Raw genomic sequence first — 15045 nt, 5'->3', positions numbered from 1 at the left:
CAGAACTGACTTAATTGTGCTGTTTGTGATCAGAATATGTAAAAGTCAAGTGTGTGTGTGTGTGTGTGTGTGTGTGTGTGTGTGTGCGCGCGCACGCGCGCGGGCACGCTGGAGCTCAAACCCAGGGCCACTCTACCCATGAGTTACATGGCTAACCCTATCTATCTATCTATTTATTTTATTTATTTATTTGAAACAAGGTCTCTCTAGGTTGCTGAGAATCTGCTAAATTGCTAAGAGTGCCACCAAGCTCAGCAAAAGTGACCTCTGAATCTGGACTTTTAATCCTGGACACTCGTCCATTCTGTCTCCCACATACCTATCTTACGCCTCCTACCCACCCTGAGCACAGCCTGCTTCTCACATCTGGCCTCTGACCCGCAGCGGCTCCCCCCCCCACACACACAAACACCGTGCACTGCCCCCCACTGCCCAAGTCTTTCCGCACGCGCCCCCAGGTTCTGCTGGAGAGGGAGCTGGCCAAGCTGAGCGCCGAGCTGGACAAGGACATGCGGGCCATTGAGACCCGGCTGCCGTCGTCCCCCAAGGTACGGGGATCTACCTGGGGGCGGCGCCGGCCCAGCGTCGGGGCTGGGCTCCCGGAGGGAGGCGGGCTGGCAGGCAGCTCCGAGCTCCTGCGCTGCCCGGCACCCTGCGCACGCACACGTCAGCCCGGAGTCTGTTCGCTCCTCTACAAAGTACTGGGCGTCGACTTTCCGAGTGACCCTTAGGCACCTTCCGGCCGATTACGCCGCGGCCTGGCGCCCGGGCCCCCGCCCCGCCCCGCAGCCCAGGACCCGCGCCCCGGCCCTTCCCGGGCGGCCTCCCGCTTCCGCCGGCGCTTCCTCCGGCGCTGGGCTCTAGGACCCCGCGTCCCGCCGCCCCTCCCGCCTCCTTCCCTCCCGAGCCCGAACTTTTCCGGAGGCGGCGGCCGGCAGCCTGGGCCCGGCCCCCCCGCCCTGATCGCGCGTCTCCCGCAGAGCCCGCAGGCGCCCCGACGGGCCGCGGAGCAGCGCCCCCGGCCCGGGTGAGTGCGCGGCGCGGGGAGGGCCGGGGGCGGCGGCGGGCCCTCCGCGGGGGGCTGCCCGGCGGTCAGGGGGCGGACGCGGGTGGGTGGCGGCGGCGGGGCGGGAGCCGCCACTTCCCACGGGCACTCCCGCCGCCTCTCCCCGCCGGGCCTCTCCCTTCCCGGCCGCGGCTGCACGGGAAGTAGGACGTCCTGCGGAGCGCCCGGGACCTGGAGACGCCTCGGGAGGAGGCGGCCGGGATGGGGGCGGCAGGAGGTTTTGGGGAGTGGGGGCGCTCTGGAGGTGAGCCGGGAGGGGAGTGAAGCCCCCGCAGGTGCTCACCGTCGGTGTCCTGCAGCCCGGCCTCAGCCTGGAGCTCCGGCTCCCCGCATGCACCTTACCTGGGTTCTTCCCGACCCCTGAGCCCTCCCAGAATGGCGGATGGAGGAGGAAGCCCCTTCCTAGGGCGCAGAGATTTTGTCTACCCTTCTTCAGCCCGAGGTAAGGACCAAATCCTGCTATTTTTCTCACCTTACCAGATAAGCCCGGGCCCCAGGGGGAGCAGGAAGGTCACAGAGACCCCCGGTGTCCGTCCCTGGGTGGAGGGAGCGCCCCCTGCCCGACACCTGACCTCCCCAAACTGAGGCGGTGCCTTTCCACAGACCCTAGTGCCTCCCAGCGAGCCGGCAGCCCAGCCCGGAAAGAGGAGAAGAAGGTAAGGTGGAGGCTGGGGTGCTGGGGCAGGGCTGGGGCATGTCCCTGCAGCTGCTGCCCTGGCCCTCGCCCTGCCTGACTGGGGTGGCCCCCTCTGTTTTCTCCCCCACCCAGAGGAAGGCTGCCCGGCTCAAGTTCGACTTCCAGGCACAGTCCCCCAAGTAAGCGGCCTTCAGGACCCTGGCCCTTCATCCTGGCGGTTTCTGCACTTTGGGACAGGGCTGGGGCATAGGGTTTTTGGTGGGCGTTCCCAGAGGGGGTGGGGGCCCTCGGGAGCATCGGGGAGGGCCTGAAGAAAAGGAGCTGGGGAGGGTCTCTGAGTTTGATGTGACGCCCTTGCCTCTGGTCCACAGGGAGCTGACTCTGCAGAAGGGTGACATTGTCTATATCCATAAGGAGGTCGACAAGAACTGGCTGGAGGGGGAACACCACGGCCGGCTGGGCATCTTCCCTGCTAATTATGTAGAGGTGAGTGGGAGGGGCGGGCGCCAGGCTTGCAGGGTCCGTGGGGTACCAGATACTTGGAGTGCAGACCCAGGTTTCCTAAGGCCTGAATGCCTGCGCCCTGCCCCCTGGGGGGGGCCTGGCCCAGGGATCAGCTTGTACCCAGGAAATGTTTGTTAAATGAGGGCGGAGCCCAGCCTAGGGGAGCACCGAGTTCCTCAGAAGCCACAGGCCCCTCAGAGTCCCGACTCTGGCCACTTAGAACCCGTCCTTCTATCGCTGTCCTTGGGAAGAATCATAATTGTAACGAGCGAGCGTTGGGATGGTTTACAAATCACAGCAAACACACCTTGGCTTTAGGGTCTGTTCCTCCTTTGTTCCTCCAGCTGCCAGGGTATGATAGATTATCCTCATTTTATGGCCGTGGTTTCTCAGGTTCCAGGGGGTAGGTTACTAAGTAGGAGATTCAGAATCTGAATGTGGGTTTTTCCAATTCCAGAGGCAGTTTCTGGACATAATAGAGGCCCTTAAGTTATCTCTGGTATTTGTGTCTTTGGGGGAATGTCAAACTATCTAAGTTACTGACATAAAAGTTGTTAATAATATTCCATTATCCTTTGAAGCTTGGGTTTTTTGTTTTGTTTTGGTTTTTTGGTTTTGGTCATAAAATATTTTTTTTCTTTTTTGGGTCCTGGGGATTGAGCCCAGGGCGTTGTGCGTGTAACACAAACACTTCACCACGGAGCTAATTCCAGCCCTTTGTTATCCTTTTAATGTCAATAAAATATGTAGTGATGTCCTCTCTTTTATTCTTGAAGGTGGAAATTTGTTTTCTGGCTAGAGATTTATTAGCTTTCTTGATCCTTATACAAAACTAGTTTTTTTATTTCATTAATTTTTCTCTTTTTGTTTTGTTTTTCCAATTTCATTGATGTCTGTCTCATTATTTCCTTTTCTTTGCCTATTTTAGGTTGATTTGTTCTTCCTTTTCTAGTTTCTTAGAGGGAAAGTTTGGGTTAATGTTTTGAAACTTTTTTCCTTAATAAAAGCATTTTATGTTATAAATTTCCCTTTCAATACTGTTTTAGCTGCATCACACAAAGTTTTTTTTTTTTAAACTCAACTTTAAGTATTTTCTTATTTCTTTTGTGACTTTTCCTTTGACCCATGGGTTGGGCGGTTATTTCCAGCTCTTGATTTAATACATATAACAGGCCTCCCCCAACCCACAGATTAATCTCTCTGATCCTGAAATGTCACAAAGTACATACACCGTTCCACTCCATCAGTTAGTTACATCTTAGTATGAAATCATTGATTAACTTATTAATTTTTTTTGCAGTACTAGGAATGTAACCTAGGGGCGCTCTACCGCTGAGCTACATCCCTAGCCCTCCCTCCCTCCCTTTTTTTTTTTTTTTTTTTTAGCTTTGCCTAAATTGCTGGGTTCAAATGTGCAATCCTCCTGCCTCAGTCTCCGGAGTCACTGAGATTAGAGGCATGTGCCACCACACCCAGCTAACTTCTAGATTTATTTTGGTACTGAGGATTGAACCCAGAGGCATTCCATCTCCAAGCTACACCTCCAGCCCTATTTTATTTTGAAATAGGGTCTTGCTAGGTTGCTGAAAGTCTCACTACTTGTTGAGGCTGTCCTTGAACCTGCGATCCTCTACTCAGCCTCTCAAGTTCTGGGATTACAGGCCTGCACCACCACACCCAGCTAACTCTTTGATTTTGATGAGCAGGGTAAAGCAGAGAACCTGAGGATTCTGGGAAGCTGAATTTGGGAGAAGGGAGGAGGAACTAACACATATGAAGCAGTAGCAAAGACTAAATCCTCAGCTTTAGAACAGGTTACCGCTGGGCGTGGTGGCGCACCCTTGTTATCCCAGCATTGGGGAGGCTGAGACGGGAGGATCGAGGTTTGAAGATAGCCTCAGCTACTTAGTGAGGCCCTTTGCAACTCAGTGAGATCCTGTTTTGAAATAAAGAATAAAAAAAATAGGGCTGGGGGTGTAGTTTGGAGTTAGAATGCCCCTGGGTTCCATCCCTAGTATTGCACACAAACAAACAGATTACTGAGTGCTCCTTAGGACACCGAACACTTCCTTTACTGCTGTGGTCCGACTTAAACTGTAATTGGAACGGCTCCCACATTTGCCTTCACATGCCCAGGCTTCCACCGCCTGCTCCAACACTTGCGCTGAAAATTCTCCCTCTGCGAAGTCTCCTTGGCCGGGCTCACCCCGGCCACCCTCAGGGCTGTGGCTGGTGCCAGGCTCTGCAGTCCCTGTTCCTAGCTCTCCTTGGTGTGCCCAGTGCTGTGGGCTGGACCTTTGGCATCCTTTCTCCCCACAGGTGCTGCCTGCAGATGAGATCCCCAAGCCCATCAAGCCCCCCACCTACCAGGTGGTGGAGTATGGAGAGGCCGTGGCCCAGTACAACTTCAAGGGGGACTTGGAGGTGGAGCTGTCCTTCCGCAAGGTGGGGCCAGGCAGGACAGGGTGGTGCGGGGATTGGTGAGCACAGAGGTGAATGTTCAGAAAAAAACTTTATTTCCCCGATGCTGGGGGTTGAACCTAGGGTCTCACATGCTAGGAACATGCTGTACCACAGAGCTATATTCCCATCCCCAGATCCAGAAAAATAATTTTTTTTCTTTAAAAAATCAGGCACAGCAGGGCCTGGTGGTACACGCTTGTAATCCCCACACTTGAGAGGCTGAGACAGGAGAATCGCACAGGTTCAAAGCCAACCTCAGCTGCTTAGTGAAGCTCTCAGCAACTTAGTGAGACCCTGTTTCCAAATAAAATACAAAATAGGTCTGGGAGTATAGCCCGGAGGTAGAAAGACTCTGGGTTCCACCCCCAGTACCACCAAAAACAAAATAATAATAAAAAAATAAAAAATCAGGCCCCGGGCACAAATGCTGGGATCGCAGTTTGCAGGCAGCCTCAGCTACTACTTAGTGAGACCCTCTGCAACTCAGTGAGACCCTGTTTCAAAATAAAGAATAAAGCCGGGCGTGGTGGTGCACACTTGTAATCCCCGTGCTTAGGAGGCTGAGACAGGAGGATCACGCAGGTTCGAAGCCAGCCTTAGCTGGCTTTTAAGAGACCCTGTTTCCAAATAAAATATAGAAAATAGGTCTGAGAGTATAGCCTGAAAGTAGAATGCCCCAGGGTTCTATCCCCAGTACCACAAAAAAGAAAAAGAAAAAAAAAATCAGGCGTTTCCATCGGCATCCAGTATTTCACATTTTCCCCTGACCTCTTATAATACGTTCCTCTTAATTGAGCCAATTTTTAAGATTGACTCAAACTTCTAGAGATGTGTTAGTATTTTCAGCTTCAGGTTGGTCAGCTATAACATTGTCTCTTTCTTTCTTTCTTTCTTTCTTTCTTTCTTTCTTTCTTTCTTTCTTTCTTTTGATGGTACTGGGGTTCCTGGAAACCCTTCTACCTCTGGGTTACACTCCCAGACCTATTTTATATTTTTTTATTTGAAAACAGGGTCTCTTAAACCAGCGAGGCTGGCTTTGAACCTGCGTGATCCTCCTGTCTCTGCCTCCCAAGTGCAGGGATTACAAGTGTCATTTTCATTTTTAAAGGAACAGATAGAAATATTTGACTGCATTGTGTGTAGAAAGGGCAACTTTATCAAACCTTAAGTAGTTATTTTTACACACACGGACACACATACCCACACACTTTTTGTGTGTGTGTGTGCTGCGGCTGGAACCCAGGGGCTTTTTACCTCCAGGCTACCCTGCCAGACCTGTTTTATATTTTATTTGGAAACAGGGTCTCACTAGGTTGCTAAGAGCCTAAGTAGCTGAGGCTGGCTTTGAACCTATGCGATCCTCCTGTCTCAGCCTCCCAAGCACTGGGATTACAAGCGTGCGCCACCACACCCAGCCACACACACACACTTTTTTTTTTTAACTATAGATTATGACGAAAAAATTTCAAAAATTTTATCCTAGAAAGCAAGGAACTGATCACCCTTTGACTGATTTTACTCTAAGATAATCAGTGCCCAGAGAGACAGAGCAGCTTGCCCAAGTCCACACAGTTTGGGCTTGGCAGAGCCAGGCTTGCATCTATGTAATTAGCCACAGACTCTGCTCTGATTGGTGCTCTAGGGGGTCAGAGCGCTGTGAACTCAGAGTTGGAGTCAGGAGGAGGGAACACGGAACTTGATCCGAACCCAGCTCACCGTGCTTTGGGAAGAACCTAGACTTCGGCTGGCTCTCTTGGGCAGCCTGGGTTTGACTCCTGATAGCTCCTTCTAGCTATGTGGCCTTGGGTAACCTGCCAGCCTCTCTGAGCCCGATCCCTGGCATGTGCGGAGTGTTGGGCTCGAATGAGACAGCCCAGGTAAGGCCCCGCAAGTGTGCGATCCCAGGAGCGACGCTCTGAAATCCCTAACCCCTTCCCTCTCCCCAGGGGGAGCGCATCTGCCTGATCCGCAAGGTGAACGAGAACTGGTATGAGGGGCGCATCTCGGGCACGGGGCGCCAGGGCATCTTCCCTGCCAGCTACGTGCAGGTGTGCCGCGAGCCCCGGTTCCGAGTCTGCGAAGATGGCTCCCAGCAGCCCGGGTCCCCCCGCCTGACCTCCGCCCGCCTGGCCCGTCACCCTGGCTCCCCCTCGGCACCTCGAAGTCCCGCTGACCCCACTGACTGGGGGGGCCGGACCTCCCCCCGCCGCAGTGGCTTCACCTTCCCTGCCCAGGAGCCCAGACCCCAGACCCAGGTGAGGTGGCCTGCTCCCCGCACCGCATTCCTGCCCCCATTGCTGGTCCTCATCGGGAAGCCTTTCCAGAGAGCCTTAGACATAGTGTGCAGCTGTGCCAAACCTGGCATTATGGCCCCATCCATCCGGCCTTGGGAGCCCTAAACCCCACCAGTTGGTCTGGCCCAGAGCCTCAGTCCAGGGACGCACGGGCAGACAGCCAGGGCTTTCTGCCCACTCTAAGAGCGGGGTGGTTCTGAGAATCAGGGCCTGCCGTATGCCTGCTGGGTAACCCTGGGCAGGTGACTTGTGCTCTCTGGTCTTGGGGTTCTACCCCTATAGAATAGGGATAATTATTCCCGCTGTGGCGGATGGAGGGGTAGGCTGATAGATAAAGTTTGGTTTTGTTCTGGAGTCCAGCCCACAGCCTGCACTTGCTCCCGTAGGGCCCACTAGCCAGCACAGCTCTCGGCATGCAGCTGGGAGTGGGGGACCCCTCCCACAGTCCCCACTCTGGCTGTTTTTCCGCTCAGAAGTGCAATCATTTGTAGCACAGGCCTGTGATCCCAGTACCTGGGAGGCTGACACAGGAGAATCACAAGTTCAAAGACGGCCTCCACAACTTAGCGAGAGACTCTGTTTCCAAATAAAAAGTAAAATATGTCTGGGGGTGTTCCTTGGAGGTGCTATGCCTCAGGGTTCACTCCCTAGCACCACAGGAAAAAAAAAGGAAAAAAGAAAAGAAATGTTGTCCCTTCCTCCTCTGTGTATAAGATGAGGAGGTGTGTGAGATGTTCCCAGTTCACGTTGTCCTTTCTCCCTGAACCCTCCTTTCGTCCTGTGGACCCCCAGCCTCTCAGCACCCCTGCGCCAGCCCTGTCCCATCCTAGAGGCTCCAGCCGGCCCCTGGACCGGGGAGCCTCCTCCCCCAATACCACGCAGATACACTGGACGCCGTGAGTACCAGCTGCGGATGCCTGGCTGGGGTGGGCATCGTTGGCAAGCACCCTGACTCCCACCCAGGGATTTGGGAAACTCCAGCTTGGTGTGTTGTCCTTGCGGAGCTCTGAATTGGGGGCAGGGAGGAGAACAGAGGGGACTTTGGGTCAGTCACAGGAAGCGGCAACTGCTGGTAGAAGAGCCAGCGTGCTCTGGGAGGAGGTGAGGCCTCTGGTTGCCATGGTGCCATCTCCTGCAGGTACCGAGCCATGTACCAGTACAGGCCCCAGAACGAGGACGAGCTGGAGCTGCGTGAAGGGGACCGAGTAGATGTGATGCAACAGTGTGACGACGGCTGGTTTGTGGGTACGTGTGTCTGCGGAATGGGCTGGGGCGTCCCAGGGCGCCAGGGGGAGTTTAGGCGACTGGGCTGCTGCACCCACCAGGGCTGGTCCAGTGCCCAGCCTGGGTCCTGGGCAGGCCTGGCACAGGGTGCTTTCCCAAAGCCAGCATTTCTGTTGACTATCTTCTTTCATGCCCTGAAGTGGGGTGGAGCCTGGGGTCATAGATGGTGTCACTTCAGGGGTAGGTAGTTACGCCCAACTTCCGCCATCCCCCCTCCCTCCGCCTGCTCCTCCAGCCTGGGACGAGGAGGCCGCGTGGGCAGAACCTCAGCTGGCTGGGGCTCACCAGGCTGGCTGTGGCTTGGCTCACCAGGCTTCACGTGACAGGCCCCGTCCAGCTGCAAACAGTAGGTCAAGGAGAGAGTGAACAGACAGAAGACCTTTCCCCAAGTGGGATCCGGAGCCCGAAGGGTTGAGGGCTGCCTGGGCAGGGGGCATGGGAGATGGTCCCTTGACCAGGTAGCCTGACCTTTCTGATCCGAATCCCATACCTCAGTGCCAACTAGCTTCTGACAGCCCGGTGCTTGTTAAACACTAACTTGTTAATAGTCCTAACGTAAGAAGGATGGGCTTGTGCACATTCTCATTTGACTGTATAATTCTGCTTTTTAATTTTAAAAATTTTTCTACTTTTTATTTTTTTATATATTGGGGATGGAGCCCCAGGGGCATTCTACCTCTGAGCTATACCCCCAACCCTACTTTTTTTTTAAATTCTATATTTTGAAACAGGGTCTGAGTTGCAAAGGATCTAAGTATCTGAGGCTAGTTGTGAAACACGCTCCTGTCTCAGCCTCGCAAATGCTGGGATTACAAGTGTGCACCACCACGCCTGGATGAATTTTTTTTACACAACTAATAAGGTTTCACACATTTCTAGACAAGAAGAAAAAGTACTACTCTTGTGCTATAAGCCACAGTGCTCCGGAGGAATAGCTCAGACCTGGTGTGGTAGCCACAAGGCACATGTAGCTGCTTGCAATTTTTTTTGTGTGTGTGGTACTGAGGATGGAACTCATGGGCATTCTACCTCCAAGCTATACCCCCAGCCCTATTTTTTATTTTGAAACAGGGTCTCACTGACTTGCAAAGGGCCTCACTAAGTAGTAGCAGAGGCTGTCCTTGAACCACAATCCTCCTGTCTCAGCCTCCCAAATGCTGGGATTACAAGCATACACCACTATGCCCATCTTGCTTGCAATTTGTGTGTGTGTGTGTGTGTGTGCGTGTGTGTGTGTGTGTACATGTGGTGCTGGGGATTGAACGCATGAACTCAGAGGTGTTTTACCTTTGAGCTACACCCCCAGCTCCATTTTAGTTTAGTTTTGGAAACAGGGTCTCACTGAGTTGCTGAGAGCTTCGTTAAGTTGCTGAGGCTGGCTCTGAACCTGTGATCCTCCTGTCTCAGCCTCCCAAGTACTGGGATTATAGACATGTACCACCACACCCAGCTGCTGCTTGCTTTTGAATGAATTAAAATGAAAGAAAAAATATCTTTCAGCCATACTAGCAGATTTCAAGCAGCTGTGGTTATCAGCTTGGGCAGAGCAGGTCAGGAAGACTTCCTGGTGGCTTGCTTGCACCCTGGAAGCTGCCCCTTTTGGGGGGTCATGATTGACAGCAAGATGGCTTCTGCCAGTAGGGCCGTCCAGGTGGCCAAGCCATACTCCATTAATAAGGTTCCCAGGCAGAAGAGAACTCAGTGTTTCGGAAGCTTTGCGATCCTCAGGGCTCCCATCTTATTTTTCTGTGATTTCATAGCACTCTAAAGGAAGTAAACAGCCAGATATGCTGATGCGTCAGGGCCCACCAGCCACTGCAGAAATAATAAAGTCATTACCTCAGAAATACGGAAGGAAACCCATATCTCAAGAAGAGATGGAATTTATCCAACACAGAGGTCCAGAATAACCATGTGGCTGCTGTTTGTCGTCAGACAAAAGAGTTATCTTTTCAATAAAGGACTTCCAAAATGAAAGAAAAAAGGAAGGTTTCCTAAGGAAGCAGGGACTAGTGTGGGTGGGAGAAGGGCCTGGAGAGGCTGAGGGGAAAGATGCTCTCTGGGCAGAGTAAGGGCATCAGCTCAGGCTGAGGGTGGGCAGGAGGCCAGGACGGCAGCCTGGAAAGGAGTTTACCCGCAGTCGGGGCTATCTTTCCCAGAATTCTGTACACCAGTATTTCTAGCAACCCCAAAACACAGGACTCCTTGGGCCTGGATGGGAGTCCTGATTGACCACCTAAGCAGCCCAGTGGTTCTGGGCAGTTCACTGGGCCTTAAGCCTTACCTGCTCATCTCTGAAATCAGGGCGCCCTACTAGACCAGTAGGCTCTTCTTGATATAAGCTCTGTGATTCATGCTCTTGCTTCCTGGCTTTCGTGAAGCAGGGTGGAGTTACAAAGTGTGCAAGGTTGCAGGGTTGTTGATTGCGCAGATTGTGGAATTTAGGGAGTGGAGCTCTGCCTAGCTAAGCCTCGGCCACTAGAGGGCAGGAATGAGGCAAGCAGGCAGGTTCCCCCTTTGGGGGGGCGGGTGGACCTCTACCTGCAGTTCTGGACACGACCAGCAGAGGATGGGCCCTGACCCCCACATTCCTGGGAATGCTCTTTTTGTCTTTCCTCTTTCAGGTATCTCTCGGAGGACCCAGAAATTTGGGACGTTCCCTGGAAATTATGTAGCCCCGGTGTGAGTGGTTTCCTGGCAACTTGGAGCCAGCCAAGATGGGGTGGGGAGCACGTATGGGAGGGGGCAAGGCCCCCCACATCCTCCTCCCCCAGGACCTGTGCTCCCGGCATCTGCAGAGACCCCAGCAGCCTTCCCTCGGAGCCCCTTCGAAGCCCCTTGGACTGATTCCCACACACAATTCACAGGCATTCCTCTGAAAACGCCATTCATCCCTCTACTCCCCAAATACAGAGGTCTGCTTTGAAGTAGAGACTTGTTTCCAGGCCTTATTGAGACCAGACCCCATAGCTTCCACCCCCATCCTGCCATGCATTTTCTCTAACAGGGACTGGCTCCCAGCTTCGCCCCGTGGGGTTCCTCTAACAAGGACCAGCCTCCTAACCTGATGCAGAACAAAGGCCTCCCTCCCGCCTGGAGGGCCCGCTCCCCTTCCTGGCCACATCCCCGCTGCCCTTCAGCTTCTGGCCTCCAGCTGGGCCAGGGGGCAAGGTGGGGATGCGGCACCTTCCTAGCCGGCTAGGCCCAGGGAGAGGTCTTACCTCAAGGCTGCCTCCTCTTAGAGGCTGTGCCTTGGGCTCCGGGGCCTCCTGTGGCTGCAGTAACCAGCACCACCGTCTATCCCAGACGAATTACAAGGAGACACGTGTGTGCTGCTCTTGCCTTCCAACTCCTCGCCAGCTCCCAAGTTCCCTCTGGAAGAGAATGTAAAATAAATGTGGATTCCAGGGCCCTTGTCTCAGAGTCCTTTCTTGTGAGGTGGAAGAGGATTGTGGGAATTCTTTCTGCAGGGGACTGCCTGGAGACAGTTCTGGCAGGTGTGTATGAGGCGCTGGAGAAGCATAATTGGTATCTAAGATCTCAGCCCCCAGGACAGGCAGTTAGCTGTTTGATAGGAAGTGCTGAGGACAAACGTCATCAGGGCCAGGTCTGACCTGGGGAGAAACCAGAGCTGGGACCTGAATGTGGGCTTGTTTACAGGCTGTTTTGATTCTGGATCTGCCACCGTGGGGTTGCTGGACTAGAAGACATTTCTAAGTGTTCCGCTAATGTTTTCCTTCTGTGTACTCCCTGTCCACACCGAAGCACTCGAAGCACTCGTGTGTTCATTTTCTTCTTTGGGCTCAAGGTTTTGAGCAATCAGTTGCGGGAAGCTGGGAGTGGTAGGGTGCAGCTGGCCAAAGCAATCCTCCTCACCCAAGGTTTTGGAGTCCTAAGGCGTGGTGGCTTCTGGGGGACATCAGCCTGAATGCTTCTCCAAGAAAGGAAAGCTATAAGTGGGGTACAGTGGTGCACGCTTGTAATCCCAGTACTTGGGACGCTGAGGCTGGAGGATTACAGGTTCAAGGCCAGCCTTAGCAACTTAGGGAGACCCTGTTTCAAAGTAAAAGATATAAAAGGGCTGGGTGGTGTAGGTCAGAGGTAGAGTGCCCCTGGTCCCATCCCTGGTACAAAAAGAAAGAAGAAAAAAGAGAAGGAAGGAAGGAGCCAGGCATGGTGGTGCACACTTATAATCCCAGCATTTGGGAGGCTGAGACAGGAGGATGGCATTTGGCAGCCAGCCTCAGCTACTTAGCGAGGCCCTTTGCAACTCAGTGAGACCCTGTTTTAAAATAAAGAATTAAAAAATAGGGCTGGGGTGTAGCTCAGAATGACCCTGGGTTCCATCCCCAGTACTGGAAAAAAAAAAAAAAAAAAAAAAAAAAAACAACTCTGTTCATTCTTGGGCTGCTTTGAAAGCTGAGCAGAAAGGAAGGTGTTACTGATGAATACCTAATGTGTTACAACTGGCAGGTTATGATTCCATCTTACAGGAGAGACTGAGGCTCTGATAACTTCATTACTAAAAGCTGAAGTCAGGCCCGTCTCGCTGTACATAGTCTACCAAATGCCCGGGCGATCCTTGTCCAGATGGGGGAGGATCGGGCAGGAGGTCAGGGACTAACCAGGGGTGGCCATGGTGAGCTGCTTTTATGTCCCCGCACTCTTATTTTCTCGGCCTGACGTTTAAGCTGCTACCACTCCAAGGTGAGAGGCGGGAGCCTGGTTCTGTCAGCACCCAGGGGAGGGGCCGGGGCCCACAGGGCAGTGGCCAGGTGCCGCAGCCTCCTTGAGCCTGGGCGCGGCACTTGCAGAACAAGACCTAGCACCATCACCCATTCCCTCCACCCAGTACCCACTTAAGGCTCAATGTTGGCAGGTCCAGCCCACCCCCTGGAAATGACCCTCGGGAGCCTGCTGGCCCGTGTCTGCTCCCCCATCCTGGCCCCACTCGCATTCCCTGCTGCCCTTATAAAATTTGGGGGCTGAGGCTGCTTTTCCCTGGGCAGAAATCAGATCCACACCCTCGCTTTGATGGGGTCCTGGAACCTCGCAAGCACAAGCCAGCCCTGTGGCCCTGGACTGCCCGCCACCACCCCCATCTGTAGGATGACCACTTCTGTGCCTTGACCCAGCACGAGGGGGCAGGCGAGCAGAGGACCTGGGGCCACTGGGGGAGTCTGGGCGCGCCAGGCCCACACTTTTCTTCGAAGGCTGAGAGCATCAAGACCTGACTCCCCAGCTTGCTTCTGATTCCTGACCATCTCTTTCTGTATTTTTACATCTCTAACTCCCTTAGACACCAGCCGATGAGAGGCTATTGGGATTTTTCCTTTTCATTCTAGATTCCTGGTTGGTTTAAATCCCACGAGAGAGGCCAGGAGCGTGGCTTGTATTCGTGGCTCAGAGTCACTCAGAGCAGGGTTGGTCCCTGCTGGGTCCCATAGTGGGAGTCCTGGGAGTTGTACCCCGGTCAGCTGATTGTGCCCACAGAGCAGGAAACACTGAAGATTCCCCTGTAGATGTTTATAGACTGTCCAAGACACATGAGAGGAGGGTCCTTGTGAACAGGGCACGGCATAGAGCAGGCGCTCCATAAATATTCACTGAATGAGCATTGCTTGGATCACGGAATAGAGCTGAGCGTGGATGAACTCTCCTCTGTCTCCCCTCCCTCCAAGACCTGTCATTTGGGGCAGGCATGATTTCCCTGCTCCTTTGTAATTCTTGGACTTTGTGTATGGGAGAGCAATCTATACAACAGAAGGGTAAACTGTATATTACCACTTGGGGAAACTGAGGCCTGGAAGAGCTGGGGAAATTGTCAAGGCCACACAGTACAAGGCAGATGTGGCATTTGAGGCTAGATCTGTGTGACCCCGAGACTGGCGAGTCCTACCTGGGGTTTCCTGCTCCCTCAAGGGGCTCCCAGGGCCTGGGAGCATAGCTCAGCTGCTTAGCACACAAGAGGCCTGGGCTCCGTTGGGCACTGGGTGGGGAGGAGGGCCTCCCTGCAGCTGGGGAGGTACAGCAGGTGCAGCAGGCAGAGTGGGCAGTCAGAGCCCAGGATTAGTCCATGGGAGAGTGGTTACACACCCAGGACGGGGCTGTGGGAGGTGGGGCCAGGGAGGTGGCTGGACAGAGTACAGGAGGATGGTGTGGGGACAGGGCAGGTGAGGCGGTGCTGAGAGAGTACTCCTCACAGAGGGAACTGGGAGGGAATGACTCACACCTGAGGCAGGCAGGTTACAGCTGTGCCCACAGGTACGCTCTCCAGAGGGCCAAGTCCTGAGCCCAGCGGAGGGAGGTGAGGCAGCGGCTCCACAGGACCTGGGTTCCCCAGGGTGAGGGGTGGTTACCAGGTAAGGCTGCCCCCAGTGACCAGATGGCTCCTTCTTCGGGAGCCAATGGTGGCTGACAGATGGGGAGGGGCGAGGCAGGGCCAGTGGGGTGCTTTGGGATGGCCCATTCCAGGAGGGCCAGCAGGGAGGGGAGTGCCCGGGACCCCCAGCCAGGAGTTTCTTATCTCCCCAGTGCCCTAGCAGAGCAGGCTTGTGGGTGTGTCAAGTACGGAGGCTCTGAGCTGCAGGGAAGGAACAAGATGGGGTGGGGGGCGCCAAGCCAGGCTGTCCAGGAGGGAGTTGAGGCTGGCTGTCCAGGAGGGAGTTGAGGAGGGCAGAGGGGTGGCCTGGGATTCGTGGGTGTCCAGACCGCATCTACGCCAGCACTGGAGCCTGGAGTGGGTGGAGGAGCCAGACCGACCACAGACAGACCAAGCCAGCCCTCCCCCGCTCCGG

General features: G+C 54.3%; 1 protein-coding gene and 1 pseudogene across 2 annotated transcripts in view; both read left to right on the top strand.

The window, feature by feature from the left end:
• The window catches only part of SORBS3 (sorbin and SH3 domain containing 3), a gene marked incomplete at both ends in the record, with an annotated part of 29932 nt that extends 18998 nt beyond the window's left edge, over positions 1–10934 (top strand). The window contains 11 exons of the mRNA XM_080710671.1: positions 459–548; positions 981–1027; positions 1366–1508; positions 1670–1722; positions 1836–1882; positions 2075–2189; positions 4527–4652; positions 6617–6925; positions 7757–7860; positions 8103–8209; positions 10873–10934. Of these exons, the coding sequence (XP_080566797.1) occupies positions 459–548; positions 981–1027; positions 1366–1508; positions 1670–1722; positions 1836–1882; positions 2075–2189; positions 4527–4652; positions 6617–6925; positions 7757–7860; positions 8103–8209; positions 10873–10934 (1203 nt within the window). The remainder of the gene's footprint in view (positions 1–458; positions 549–980; positions 1028–1365; positions 1509–1669; positions 1723–1835; positions 1883–2074; positions 2190–4526; positions 4653–6616; positions 6926–7756; positions 7861–8102; positions 8210–10872) is intronic.
• Positions 9858–10158, top strand: LOC308273481 (alpha-ketoglutarate dehydrogenase component 4-like; annotated as a pseudogene). The gene has a single exon. The product of its transcript is annotated as an alpha-ketoglutarate dehydrogenase component 4-like (transcript).
• Positions 10935–15045: the final 4111 nt, after the last annotated feature.

This window comes from Muscardinus avellanarius (assembly GCF_963383645.1).
Source record: "Muscardinus avellanarius genome assembly, chromosome: 14".
Lineage (NCBI taxonomy): Eukaryota > Metazoa > Chordata > Mammalia > Rodentia > Gliridae > Muscardinus > Muscardinus avellanarius.
Note: the sequence above shows the minus strand (reverse complement) of the source record. Positions and strands in the feature narration are given on the sequence as shown.